This window comes from Borostomias antarcticus (assembly GCF_949987555.1).
Source record: "Borostomias antarcticus genome assembly, chromosome: 16".
Classification (NCBI taxonomy): domain Eukaryota; kingdom Metazoa; phylum Chordata; class Actinopteri; order Stomiiformes; family Stomiidae; genus Borostomias; species Borostomias antarcticus.
In genome coordinates, this window is record NC_140249.1 from 19,247,183 (window position 1) to 19,262,339 (window position 15,157).

The 15,157-nt window shown below is 48.8% G+C and overlaps 1 protein-coding gene across 1 annotated transcript; it reads right to left on the reverse strand.

Annotated features, from left to right (window-relative positions):
- Positions 1–943: 943 nt before the first annotated feature.
- Positions 944–12,284, reverse strand: tes (testis derived transcript (3 LIM domains)). Its single transcript, XM_084450765.1, has 7 exons — positions 12,152–12,284; positions 10,401–10,486; positions 8,760–9,180; positions 7,404–7,847; positions 5,708–5,923; positions 4,051–4,209; positions 944–2,133 (listed from the first exon to the last, which is right to left on the reverse strand). The coding sequence occupies exons 1-7, from the start codon at positions 12,176–12,178 to the stop codon at positions 1,942–1,944; spliced, it is 1,545 nt and encodes a 514-aa protein (XP_084306891.1). The 5' UTR covers positions 12,179–12,284; the 3' UTR covers positions 944–1,941.
- Between the last annotated feature and the right edge of the window lie 2,873 nt (positions 12,285–15,157).

The following is a 15,157-nucleotide window of genomic DNA, read 5'->3' on the forward strand; positions in this document are numbered from 1 at the left end:
AACCCTGGCCCAAGGACAGGGGACTTGTGGGAATGTCATAGCTAGGCACTTTTGTCTAATTCAGGGCTGTCAGCATGTCTCCTGCCTCCTATCAGGATCCTGCATCTCCCTCAAGAGCACACAACAACGTTCATCTGGCTCTCATTGTGAAGGAAAACCACATGGGAATCAGCTTGTCATCTCTCCTGCATCTCTCCATGTCAGCAGAGAGAGAAAGAGAGAGAGAGAGAGAGAGAGAGAGAGAGAGAGAGCGAGAGAGAGACAGAGAGAGGGAGAGAGACAAAGTTATCATCTACTGTCCCTAGGAAAATACCATTAGGGGAGTGGGTGGTGAGATCTTCTGGTGGAAACTAAACACAATGCCAAATTCCAATAGGAACATGACATCAAAGGAAAGAGTAAGGCGAGAACCTCCCCCGGCCTCTCCAGCCGACCCCTTTCAATGGTCTCTCCCTGGGTGTTCCGTGTAGGCAGAATATACAGGGGTTGACACAAGGGCAGGTAGGTTGGACACACCCGTTAAGACTCAACGGAGGTGAGATTATGGAGGGACCTTGCTGCGTTGGCCAGCGGCCATTCAGGACAATGGGAGCAATGGCGCTTCCTTGAATTGTTCACCGCTTCCACAGAGTGAGTGAAAACAACATGTTCTGAGGTATATTTTCCACAAACGGTGCTTGGTTGCAGTTCCCAGCGGTGTGAAATGGCCGCCATGTTGGCCTAACTAGGGAGGTGTGTCCCCGGGGGAGTTAGCGTGGGTATGCTAGCGAGTGTTGGTGGCCACCGCTGGAGTTGTAATGTTGTTAACACCTCTGGGTGCAGACCTGTAAATATGAACTGAGCGTGAGACTCATAATTGCAAAAACATTTATTGGGGTCGAGAGTGTGAAGAGAAAACTGAACGAACAGTAAATATGGAGGGAAACCAGGAAGACTGCAGGAGAACAGTACAGTAGTGAGTGAGTGAGTGAGAGTACAGAGTACAGTAGGGTTAAAACTGTATAAAAACACCTGGTCATGTTGTGTTAATTTGCATATCATTGTACATTTGTTGGTCCTCAAGTCCTTGTACATTAATAGTTAAAGTGGCAAGTCAACATGTTGGAATAAAATTGAGCAAGATTAAACCTATTTTACAATCACTCAACTTTCCTCCATTTTAACACAGTGCTTTCTTTAGGCAGAACAGAACTAGTGAACTAGTCTCTTCTTTAAAAGAAATATTGCGGTCATGTTGTACTGCTCCTGCTAAACACCCTGCTGCATAGGGGTTGACATCAGTAGTACATGCTAAGTGCTTTCTGTAGAAAGAGTGAGAGAAAAGTGAAAAGTGGCAAAATCCCAAAATACTTACTGTAGCATAGTAGTACCAACAGCTGCTTTCACTTTAGAAAAAGATACAATATGAAGTCCCAGTGTCCTGAACGTGGATTTACATATCAGAGGGTGGCAAAAGTAATCTCATGAACAAAAGGACGCAGTAGAAAAACAAAACAGTGCACGTGAAGTGAAAGACATGAAATCAATCTGGTCAAGAGAAGACATTAAGGTTGCTATTTTTTTTCCAAGTTGTGAAAGAGATTAGCCACAATACAGTATATATATATGATGGATTTCAACAATTTGCGATAAACATTTAAGGCACAATGGCCTCCCTGGACAGGACTAAGAAACTAGCACATTAAGAAATAGAGTAAGGAGCTCAAGTCCCAACAGAGGAATGGGTTTAGTCTGTAGCCGACTCCTGCCTCAATAAGAACTGACAATGGTCAAAGCTACCCAACTAGCCATGGCTAGCCCTTGACCAAGTTGATGTTGGACCCGGTCAAAGGGCCCGATAGCGTTTGGTTCCGATCCGATTTCTATCCAGTCTAGATCAGACTTGACTCCCTTTCCAAACCAGTCGAATCCACACCGGGCTGGATCTCTCCTTCGCTGGATCTAGGCCAGGGTCTTCTTCTTGCATTCCACGGAGCAGAAGAGCATGCCCTGCAGGGCCATGAAGCGCTGGCCGATCAGGCACTTGGAGCAGCAGGAGCACTGGAAGCAGTCGGGCTCGGCGTGCCAGTGGTGCTCGCCGTACGAGACGCGCTGGGCCTCGGGCTCCACCGGGTTCTGACAGGCCGTGCACCGCTGGGGAGAGGAGAGGAGGGAGGGAGACAAGAGGAGGTGGAGAGAGAGAGAGAGAGAGATGGAGGAGGACAGGAGTGATGGAGACAGAGGGAGGTGGAGAGAGAGAGGGATGGAGGAGGAGGACAGGAGTGATGGAGACAGGAGGAGGTGGAGAGAGACAGAGATGGAGGAGGAGGACAGGAGTGATGGAGACAGAGGGAGGTGGAGAGAGAGAGAGATGGAGGAGGAGGACAGGAGTGATGGAGACAGAGGGAGGTGGAGAGAGAGGGATGGAGGAGGAGGACAGGAGTGATGGAGACAGGAGGAGGTGGAGAGAGAGAGAGATGGAGGAGGAGGACAGGAGTGATGGAGACAGAGGGAGGTGGAGAGAGAGAGGGATGAAGGAGGAGGACAGGAGTGATGGACACAGGAGGAGGTGGAGAGAGAGAGGGATGGAGGAGGAGGACAGGAGTGATAGAGACAGAGGGAGGTGGAGAGAGAGAGAGGGATGAAGGAGGAGGACAGGAGTGATGGACACAGGAGGAGATGGAGAGAGAGAGGGATGGAGGAGGAAAGGAGTGATAGAGACAGGAGAAGGTGGAGAGAGATGGAGGAGGAGGAGGACAGGAGTGATAGAGATAGGAGGAGGTGGAGAGAGAGAGATGGAGGAGGAGGAGGACAGGAGTGATGGAGACAGAGGGAGGTGGAGAGAGAGGGATGGAGGAGGAGGACAGGAGTGATGGAGACAGGAGGAGGTGGAGAGAGAGAGGGATGGAGGAGGAGGACAGGAGTGATGGAGAGAGTGAGGTGGAGAGAGAGAGGGATGAAGGAGGAGGACAGGAGTGATGGACACAGGAGGAGGTGGAGAGAGAGAGATGGAGGAGGACCGGAGTGATGGAGACAGGAGGAGATGGAGAGAGAGAGGGATGGAGGAGGAAAGGAGTGATGGAGACAGGAGGAGATGGAGAGAGAGAGGGATGGAGGAGGAAAGGAGTGATAGAGACAGGAGAAGGTGGAGAGAGAGGGATGGAGGAGCAGGACAGGAGTGATAGAGATAGGAGGAGGTGGAGAGAGAGAGATGGAGGAGGAGGAGGACAGGAGTGATAGAGACAGAGGGAGGTGGAGAGAGAGGGATGGAGGAGGACAGATGGAGGGGAAAGGGTTAATGTTTCTTGTACAAAATAAAAAATGAAATATTTTACTGTTCTAAGGCTGCATGTCCACAAACGAGCTGTACAGTATGTAGCTAAACAGCGTCAAGCTTACATCTGCTTAGAGCGCACTATAGCTTAGAGCTGAGCTTAGCTAGGCTACCGAAGCAGAGTGTCGCGTTAATGCAGACTGGAGTATGAACTAGCCAAGTTCAGATAGCTAGCTAGATAGCAAGTGCTAACGTTCGCCGTCTCCGCAGTCTTGCCAAAAAACAACCGTCCTCGTCGTCATAACTTCCTTTTACAGGCAGACAATTTTAGCTAGTCTGCACTTTAGCCCAAAAAGTTACGACTTTTTTCAACTGGTAAAAAAAAAAAAGCCTAGAGCCCATGGCACTACAGCGCTAAAAACACTTTCCCTTTTCATGGTTGCAGTGTTCCATAGTTTGGTTCTGTTCATACTCTGTTCATGAGTGTTTGTAGAGCATAGGGGATTTTCATGAGCAACTTATATACATTACATACATTCACTGAACATACTGTACATGGCTTAGTGAGCCATTAATCTCACGCGTGTGTATGGGGGATTCTTACATACAGTATAATCTGGATCCATGTGTCGTCCATTCACACGTCTTCATTACAAACACACACGCACACACAGCTCATGCATGTGTACACGCAAGTTCACATACACACATGTACACATGCAGACACAAACATAGACACACATAGGTGCAAACTCACACACGCGCACACACACACACACACACACACTCTCTCTCACCACGGCGTGGCTCTTCATGTAGCAGGGCTTGCAGACAGGCTTGTCCATCTCCATGACGTAGGTCTCTCCTGCCAGGACGCAGTCGCAGTCGAAGCAGCAGAAGTGCTTCAGGTGCCAGTTCTGTCCCTCTGCCTGCGTGTACTCGTTACTGAAGATCAGCTGGAGGGAGCGCGCACACACACACACACACACACACACACACACACACAGACACACACACAGACACACACACAGACACACACAGACACACAGACAGACACAGACACACACAGACACACACAGACACACACACACACACACACACACACAGACACACACACAGACACACACACACACACACACACACACACAGACACACACAGACACACACAGACACACACACACAGACACACACAGACACACACACACAGACACACACAGACACACACAGACACACACAGACACACACAACGTTAGTACTGAATACCCTAGAGTGCGATTGACAGGTTAACACATGTAATACTGTACATGTGTAATACTGTACATGAGCCTTCTGGGAACATGACTGACAGCTGACAAGAGAGCCCCAAAACATGTTGGGAGACAGGAAAAGGTCACGTCATGTTTGTAATTTTCAGTTTCCGCTAGAAAATGACAGGTTAAAAAGCTAACCCTCCCAGAGAGATAATTGGCCTCCTACAGTAGCTCCTGTAGAAATGTTTTCCTGAGGTTTCTAACGTGTTGCTGGAATCAAATCAGCCAAATGGGAGAGAATTTCTCAATGAGTTTGGTCACAGTGACCGGCAGGTCGTTCTCTCTCTGCTCAGGATTGGTCAACCCATCGGTGGAATCTGGGACTGTTGCCAGTTCAGAGTTCAGGGGTTGAGAAACACACATTTTTGTCTGTTGCCGTGTCTGACTTTAGTGCGCTAGCCCCCGATCCACATCCTCCTCCTCCCTCTGCTCCTCCTCATCCTCCTCCTCCTCCCTCTGCTCCTCATCCTCCTCCCTCTGCTCCTCGTCCTCCTCCTCCTCCCTCTGCTCCACCAACCCTCCTGAACTCCTCCTCCCTGATGGCCACTGCCCCGACCTCTGCTCGAGCCTCCGTAGCCCTCTCCTCCTCCCCCGTCTCCTCCACGTCAACTCTCTCATTCTCTCCATCCCCCACTTCCCCCCACCCCAAACACTCAGCTACCCCCCCACCCCCCACCCCAAACCTTCAGCTACCCCCCACCCCACCCTAAACCCTCAGCTACCCCGCCCCCCCACCCCAAACCCTCAGCTACCCCCCCCCACCCTACCCCAAACCCTCAGCAACCCCCCACCCCACACCGTCAGCTACCCCCCCCCACCCTACCCCAAACCCTCAGCAACCCCCCACCCCAAACCCTCAGCTACCCCCCCCCCACCCTACCCCAAACCCTCAGCAACCCCCCACCCCAAACCGTCAGCTACCCCCCCCCACCCTACCCCAAACCCTCAGCAACCCCCCACCCCAAACCCTCAGCTACCCCCCCCCCCCACCCTACCCCAAACCCTCAGCAACCCCCCACCCCAAACCGTCAGCTACCCCCCCCCCCACCCTACCCCAAACCCTCAGATACCCCCCACCCCAAACCCTCAGCTACCCCCCACAACCCTACCCCAAACCCTCATCAACCCTGCCCCCCCGTCTCACCTCGTCACAGCCCCCGCAGCGCGGCTTCTCGCTGTCCCCGTAGTGGCGTCCGCAGTACAGCTTGTCCTTCTTCCAGAAGTAGATCATGTCCACCAGCAGCTCGCTGCAGGTGCAGCAGACGAAGCAGGCCGGGTGCCACAGCCGGTCATAACCCGCCCGCTCGGCGTACACCGCCGGCTCGCCCTGGCGCATGGGCCGCTCGCAATGGTGGCACGACTGGAGGCGGAGAAAGAGTGTGTGTGTGTGGTGGGGGGATAGGAGAAAGAGAGGGAAAGAGGAAGGAGGGAGGGAGAGAAGAGTGGGCAAAGAGAGAGAGAGAGAAGTAGAGAAGAGGGGAGCAAAGGGACAAAATGGGGAAATGTTAGAGAAGGGTTCGCTGCAAACCGTCGGTGATCGTGAGCATGACTCTCACTAAAACACACCGTCACTGTTGCATAACCCATTTCCTTGTCCTGTGTCATTACAGCCCACACTAATCACCATCACCATTCCTTGAAGACGCTACGTTTATGAACAGAATGTTTTATAAACATGATTCACAGCAAATTCAAACCAAACAGGTCACTAGGCAAAGCCAGACAAAACATTGTGGATGGAACAGCATCGCTCATAATTTCACTTCTATCGCCACCTTGTGGCTAGTTTATACTCTAACAACTGTCCCACTGCGGGGCAGCTTTCAACTAAGGGTGGAGCTGAGGCACTCCTGTCTCTCTTTACTTACAAGACTACATAGCCCACCTTAGTAAGCTGCATAGATGTTTGTATGCCTCAGATAAAGGTTAGAGCAACATTTTAGGTTAGGCAACACTTTATTTGGAGATTCCCCCTATAGATATCTATAAGTTATCAACTAATGATCAATATCAACTAGCCATCAACTAGATATTAACTATCAACTACAGTAACTATCAACTAGCTGTCAACTATGTATCAACTAGCTATCAAGTAGCTAGTTGATACACACTCTCAAGTCTATCACTCTATAACTATAAAGGCAGCCAGCATTCTTAAGTGTCTGTGTGGTGCATAAACACACGGCCTCTATCACAGTTCCTCCTTGTAATCAAGGACTCTGCAGCTTCAGACCAGATAATCATAGCATTGCTGAGAACCGTCTGGTCTCTGATCTAATCAGCTCGACAAAGCTCCCTGTGTCTGAAGTAGAAGACTCTCTCTCTCTCTCTCTCTCTCTCTGTCACACACACACGCACGCGCACACACGCAACCTATGCAGATCAGATAGACACTAACAACTACAGACACTAACAACTACAGACATACACACTCATGAATAAACACACACACGAATTTGGGAGGCCATACTCACAAAGGCCTGTCCGTGGAGCGCGCCCACGTGGCCGCCTGCGGGTGAGCCCATCGCTCCAGCTGTGGCCGCGGTGCCCTTGTCTCCTGACCCTCCGTCTGCAGCGCCGACACCAGGACCCGCGCCCGCACCCCCGGGACCCACTCCAGGTTCCTCATGGAGCCCGAGCACAGAATAAGACCCGGGCCACCCCCAGCGCGGTCCTGCTGCAGGTTTCGCAAGCAAACCGGCGGCTCTGGGCCCACTCCCAGCTCCAGCCCCGACACCATCACCCCCGACACCACCGGCCCCGACACCACCGGCCCCGACACCACCAGCCCCGACACCACCAGCCCCGACACCATCAGCCCCGACACCACCAACCCCGACACCACCGGCCCCGACACCACTGGCCCCGACACCACCGGCCCCGACACCACCAACCCCGACACCACCAGCCCCGACACCACCGGCCCCGACACCACCGGCCCCGACACCACCGGCCCCGACACCACCGGCCCCGACACCACCAGCCCCGACACCACCGGCCCCGACACCACCAGCCCCTCCGGGTCCGTCTCCCCCGGCCCCGGGCCGGACCAGCGGCATGTCCTCGGGCAGACGGATGTCCCCCACCCCCAGGGCCTCGTCCTTGTACTTGCGTACAAACTGCTGCATCTGCTTGACCTCGGCGGGGCTCAGCTCGTGACACATGGCCGGGTCCTGGTCGTGCTCCGGTAGCTGGCGGGCCATCTGCTGCCGCCGGTACGCCGCCCCCTCCGTGCCGGCCACCGGGCGCTTCTCGGGCGGGAGGAGCTCAATGTAGCGCACCGCCTGCGCACGCCGGGGGAGATGAGAGAGAGGGATGAGAGGAGAGGGATGAGAGGAGAGGACGACAGAGAACGTGGGTTCGGCGGAGAGCAGAAGAGAGAGAGGAATAAAGAGAGAGAAGAAAAGAAAGGAGCGAAACGGAGGAAAAGCCGTTAGGTGGAGAAAGAGCAAAAACAAGTGAGAGAAAAAAAAAAAAACAGCGGATGAGAGCGGATGATGGGGAGACTCCCTTTGGCTTGTGACTAGCATTAAGGGCTGGTGACATGTTAAAGAGGAGAAGTGGAGGAGAAGGAGAAGAGACATCTTCTTACACCCCCCCCCCCCTCCCCTCTCTCATTACCACCATTTACCAAGCACATGCTCCTTGATAAATATCAAGAGACTAAACGCTAGTCCAGTCACAATGAACTTCATGGAATTATGAGTATGACCCCTAGTGGGCTGTCAATGTAACTACAGCATATGGTCTTGTCAGAACTGGACATACCATCCTCCATTGTGAAGTGGTCAAACAAAAAAGAAGTGGGTTGCGTTCCAAATCGCATACTTCTTTTTTTACTACAGTACTAGTACGTACTACAGCTCCCCCAAGTATGTACTTTGCACTCACATCCAATTGGGACATACTACTTTCTCATAACATTGACATACTACTTTGTCATAACATTGTAGTAAGACATCCTGGTATTTTTGCAATACTGCATGTGGCAAGGACATACTACATCCTTTTTTGGAATACTATATAGTATGGAAGTATGTGACTCGTAACGCAGCCGTGGTCTGACATGTAACAATACAAAAGTAGAGCTTGTGAACATCATGAGAAAGAAGCTTTTCTGGAAAGCGCAAACTAATAACTACTGTAAAAGGACAGACAGTTATTGATGAGATTTTGTAGACGGATGATATGCTCACCATGTACTGGCTGGCGCCCGGCGGCGCCCACTCGTAGGTCACAGACTTCATGGGCACGTCCTTCTTGACTGGCACCACATTCGCTGACAGAACGCCGGCAGCTACAGGCACGGCGTTGGCCCTGATTGGCATGACGTTGGCTGGCATTGCATTGGCATTGACCGGTACCGGACCGGCACCGGCACTGACCGGCACGGCCGACGCCGTGGCGCTAGGTGGCACGACAGTGGCAGTGGCGGAGCTGGCGAGGGAGATGGTGACCATGTTGCCCTTGTAGGTGGGCACGCCGTCGGTCTTGAGCTTGGCGATGAGGCCGGTGTACTTGGTGTCCTCAAACAGCTTGCCCACCTTCTTGTTCTCCTCCGAGTTCATCTGGACGTCGTGGTCCGTCAGGCCGCATTTGCAGTTCCGGCAGATCTTTCTGAGCGGGGTCAACGGGGACAGTGAGGTTTTTTAATAAGCGGTCGAGTCCAAATAGGGTGTGTGAACTGTGAACATTCCTGCTTTCCTTCCCTCCTCTCCTCATCACTGGTCATTTTGCTGGTCGTTGTTTTTGCAGATCGGTGGCGGTCAATGAGGTCGATGATCGTATCGTGAACGTCTCGCAAAGAGGGTGAGTGGAGATCGAGTCACACCCCTTCTCTGAGAGCCCTGTGTTTACATTCTTTTCCCTGTTGGACCTTCCATTTTATATCTCGCATACAAATATTCCAAAAAAGGTTCAGTACATATGTAATCATAATTCACAGAGGAATGATTTAGTATAGCCTAGAGTTAATGAAAATGTCAGCTGCTACGACTTGTCTTCTTGGCTCAACTGGCCTCATTATTCCCAAGAAGGATATGTCATGAGGTAGGTCTGTGAGGCATGCTCTGGCATGAGCCTCAGATATGGGAGAGAGCAGGACAGGCTGCTTCACTGCACCTCGCTCTCTACACAAGAGCAAGGGCTTCACCGAGCGCAACGTTTGTACATGACAGATGTTCGCGAAGATCTTAAGTAGGGTATATTCCTAGAAGTCTAATCAATGTGGTCTGTGTTTTTTGTCCCAAAGTCTTATTGTTCTTAAATTTAGCTTAAATTCTGTGTGACTTATAGGACTTCTGTGTGACTTTCCTTTTGACCAGATGGCCCTAACGGAGCACCTGGTACCGTATGTCTGTTCACCAAAGACACCAAAGACCCCAGTGTGGCATTGTGGGGTGGTGTTGCCATGGCAACTGTGCTCAGTGGGCATCGGGGCACATGTTGTGATGTCTTCAAGACAAGTAGCCGAGTGTGGATAATTGTAGGGGAGCGAAGAATGCTGGACGAGATTGTGTATGTGTGTGTGTGTGTGTGTGTGTGCCTGCGTGAGTGTTGGGTGGGACAGTTGAAGTAGTAATTTTTCATGACACACTGATCCAAATAAAGAATGCCTTGTGAGACTGGGAAACCAGACAGGAAGTGGAAGTGACAGGGAATGTGGGCCAGTGATACAGTGTTCAAAACATAAAAGAACAAAAAAATAAGCCTACACAAGACACATTCATGGGACAACATGTGCTCTTGGGCCTTTGATTCTCCTCGGCTGTTGAGTGGGCACATTCGACCTTGCTGGGCCAATTAAATAAAAAGAAAACCAACAGAGCAGTACAGACCTCCAGAAGTGCAGCTCGAAGCCCTCACATTTCTCCTTGCATTTGAGACACGCTGCTCCGGCGCCAAAGTCGTGCCCGAGGGTCATCTGCAAACAGAGCACATGAACGCATGTTAATTACAGCATGGCTGCCCTCTCCAGGACTTGTTTTAAACACTTTGATGACTGACATCATCTGTTTAAGTCAGCAAGTGAATGAGAAAAAGAAGCAGGCCTTGGACAAGAGAGGATGTATCACACTGGTAAAAACTAATATCCACTTGGTACAGCTTTGAGGCATGCATGCATATAGTTTGAGCATTTTATTGGCATTTACCATAACCTTGGCCTAACAACAGTGGGTGAGGGGTCAAAACAGCTTCACCTCTCAATTCTCCCTCCTTCCAAGAAATCTGGTCTGACTCCCGGCATCATAGCCTAGCCTACTGCTCCGACTGTCTGCATTCTCTGTCCGATTCCCTTCTGCTAATGTTGATATTGGACAGGGTATGCATACCTAGATACACATAGAAGCTCTCAAGTTCTTAGACAAGTGTTCCCAGTCCCTGTTTGCACCCCCCAGGCCGACGCCTCCCTCATGGACTGTATTGGTTTTGTGTATCTTAAAGCCGTCACGGCTGCCTGTGCCCATATATGGTCAAGAATGTAATGATGGAGAAAACCCCAGGGGGACTGCAGTAGCACGCTCTCCTGTTTTAAGAGGGCCGGTTTTTGGGAACGCTCTGGTAACGAGCGTCACAACGCTGCAGAGGAACGCTCAGCCTGACTTGAGTCTGTTGATGATACATTAACGTCATCCCTTCTCCACTTATCCACAACACTGCCTGGAAGTAAATCTGTGTGGGTTTTGAAAAGGAGAGAGTAGCCTACGGGTCATCTTTTCTGAAGCATGTTCTCGCAGCTACATCATCCCAGAGCATCAAAATATTTGCTTAAGAGTTTTTTTTTTCTGCCCATTTTTGGACGAGGTCAGTCAGCGTTTGAGTCATGTCCCAGATGAGGAGTCCATTAGGAGGGAGCTGATATCGGTCAATGGCTGTCTTGAGTGAGAGAGGTTGTTGAAAGAATGAGTCAGCAGTGTAGTCCTACTGCAATAGATACTTCCAGACATCCTGTAACTAGGGCACAGTCCGGAGTCATTTTGCCACACTATCACAATGTCAAATACACCTGCCCTGGTAGGAAATTACATAGCTTAAATTCTGAATTCATGATATGGAAGTTAAGACTCACTGAAGGGCTATTTATAACAAAACATAAACAGCTGAACATGAATCACCACAATTCCTGCTGATTTAGTGATTCTGTAATTACAGCCGATTAATGATCTTCTGTCTAGGGAGGACATCTCACAAACGGGACACGAGGCATCTCTTCAATTAATGACAGATGACAGGCTGGGTCTGTCTGGCTCACTGAGCTATATCGTATGATCCACGTTCTCTGGACAGTAGATGTTCAATGTCGTCGGTATGGCTTTAGCAGTAGGCTGTGATATTAAAATTACAGTTACTGGACTCGCGCAGATGTGTAGCCCTGCTGAATATGAGTTACCCCTACAAACAATGACTGACTAGCAGTTTTGCGCAAGCTACTTAATTTCAGCAGGACTTAAGGGAAAAGTAGACTTATAGAAATAATGAATGTATTTTGTCAGGCATCCCGAGTCCAACTTCTGGTTAGCGAGCAGCACCTCAGGGCGTTACCCACTCCCGGTTTAATCAGAACATTCAACGAGGAAACAAAGCTCACCTTTTTGATTTCTCGCTCTACCTCCATCTTCTGACCTATTCTGTTCAAGTCCTGGCGAACCGTAAACACAGACACTTGTCTGACACTACTTTTGAGACGAATCAGTAGATTTCTAGGTCAGTTCACTCCCCACTTCTGCGTCCCGTTCATTAACATACTACGCAGGACTTCCGCGATCTACTGTTCTCCAACTCTAGACCAATAGGAATTGAGTTAGCGACCAATCAGCGACCGCACTACCAATCGACCTTTACGGAGGGAAGTCTCTCTACAATGAAACAAAGACTGAATGAAATGTAAATTTTACAGCAGACTACAGACAAAAAGTGTACACACACACACACACACACACACACACACACACACACACATCGAGATTCAAGATCTGTTTATTGCCATGTATATGGTTTACACATAGTAGGAATTTGCTTAAGTCAAAGGAGCCTACACTGATTGACCTACAAATGCAAAATAAGCAATATACACAGAGTGTGGAGAGAATATGTATAGTGTGTGTGTGTGTGTGTGTGTGTGTGTGTGTGTGTGTGTGTGTGTGTGTGTGTGTGTGGTAGAGTGTAGTGTGATGTACAGGTATGTGCAATGTTTAATTTATACAGTACATGTGTGTGCCATTGTGATACTGTATGTAATACAATCAGCAGTCGTGTGCATGTGGTGCAAAGGGTATAGAGTCACGGGGGGGGGGGGGGGGGTCTTAGGGGAACACAAGCCTTGTTCATGGGGCTCATGGCAGTGGGGAAGAAGCTGCTTTTGTGGCACAAGGTCTTGGCCCTGATGGACTGCAGCCTCTTGCCGGAGGGGAGTGATTCAAAGAGATTATGACCGGGTTGGGACAGGTCTGGCACAATCTTTCAATCAATCTCCCACCTGTAGGCAGACTCCCTCAGAGATGAGACCGATGAGGGTGGTGATGTCTGTAAACTTCAGGAGTGTGATGTATATAATAATCATAAATTTATGTATATATTCACTACTGTATCTAAAAAACTATAACACACAATAACAAACAATTGTGAACATTAGACAGATGACTAAGTAACAAAGACTTAAAGACAGGACATTGAGACAAGACAGTAAAACATGAGATGATGCCCTGCAGATGTACAAGTAGGCCTCCTGTAGGAAGTGGGTAATGGTGCTCAAGTTGACTTTCTGTGCATCTGCTGTTCAAGGTAACATTGCTGTCTCACCTTACATCCATGGTCTCACCCAGGGAGGGGATATGAGACTGTGTTAGTGTCTGTAAAACAGCTACAGTATCTCTGGGCATCTCTGTACATTGCGGTAGTCCAGCCGGTAGACAAACATACTCCAGGAGCTTGCTCGATCGCCTTGTTGAGAGGGGTCAGGGAAGAATTTTTACAGCTCACTTATCATCCCCGGGTGATACTGTTTTTTTTGCTTCCCTCTGGAATATGTAGGGGTGGGAAGTATGCCCACCTCCCTTGTTCTCTGTAAAGCGCATTGTGTTGCCTCTGGGTATGAAATGCGCTATACAAATAAAACTTTGATTGATTGATTGAGTGAGCATGCAGTACAGTAGACTCTAGATATGAGTTACTTTCAAGCCAGTGGGTATCTGTTTGGAAACTCATTGTTTTTGTAATAGAGAACATTTTGTAACTTTGCAAAATGAAAATAAATAACTAACTAAATGAGAAGACAAAAAGGCTATGGTTGTGCTTGACTTTCTTGTGGCTTCCATGTTGATTGATAACATATGACAAACCCTCCAATTTGAACAAACACACAATTGCTCCCACAGTCACTGAAAGACTATTTGGGATCATACAAAATGCATGGTTTTATATTTTTGTGGATTATACTGAAACAAAGTACTGTAACTAGTTTTTAAAGTTCCATTTGAGTTTAGACAGACTTGGAGTAATTTGAGTAAATTAACTTGAGTAAATTAAAATGTGCAGAACTCTTAATTGTAGGTGAGCCTTTAAATCCTGTCTGAATGTCTGTAAAATCTGACGTGGAAAGAACATATTTCTCTGGTACTGCTGTTATCAGCTAGATTGCATAAGACTGAATCCCCTACAGTTGGCCCTTTTTAGAACAAGACAATGAGTGTAGTGCACGTGTCTATCTAGTCTCTTATTGATAACCTTATTGAATGAATTTGGCTAAAAGAGCTATTGTAAGAAAATAAAGTGTTGCACACTCTGGCTCCATATGCAACTCTTTTATTGATAACGTTTTGGCCTGTTGGCCTTTTTAAGAATAGGTAACCTCATTACTATGATCAGTTTTTCAGAACCTCACAAGCGTACCTTGGTGTGCGACCTTTTCGTTATAAAAGGAGTAAGTGAACATCATATCTAATACTAAATTCAACTGTTTTTGCACAGGCCCCATTGATCTGAGAGATGGTGGAACATTGATACAATGATAAGAACAGATAGCTCTTTACTGAATTCTTAATTCCAGCTTTCTCTCCTCAGTGATCTTACTGGAGGCCTAGAGTGTGAGGTCTTGCTGTAGTTTGAATTTAGATCCCTAAAAGAGCATTAGTGTTGTTCTGAAAATAAACAAATGTCTCACAGGAAGTTGGCCTCAAAGTTTAGCATTGAAGCATTGTGATGTGATTGTGACTTCTCGGACAAAATTTTCTCAAAACGTTTTGATCCAACCACATATGTTTCCTAAGGAAACTCATTTTCAAATGAAAAGACACCATAAAGACATTGACCTGAGGAATACAGAAGGCCTACTTTTGCTCAGATTCATGATTAAAGATGTGTTTTAAGACAAACGAGGAATTCAATACACTAAAAAAACGAATGGAAAAACAAATGGAAAAGGTGACAACGCTGTCTGGTATCTCACCATATGTCCTGGCCATTGTGGGAAACTCAGCAGCAGGTGCAACACGTTTAGAAACGTAGGCGAGGTTGTACATGTAGGCAGATCATGTGACCTCACCAGTTGCATAAAAGCCAGCGGGACATCCCATGTAGCTCTACTCTGTTGGGAACA

Coding starts and splice junctions, on each gene's coding strand:
- tes (XM_084450765.1), bottom strand. CDS start 12,178: ATGGAGGTAGAGCGAGAAATCAAAAAG. Junction 5,924..7,403: donor GTGGTGTCGGGGCCGGTGGT/GTCGGGGTTGGT, acceptor CTCCGCCTCCAG/TCGTGCCACCATTGCGAGCG. Junction 2,134..4,050: donor ACATGAAGAGCCACGCCGTG/GTGAGAGAGAGT, acceptor TCCTCTCCCCAG/CGGTGCACGGCCTGTCAGAA.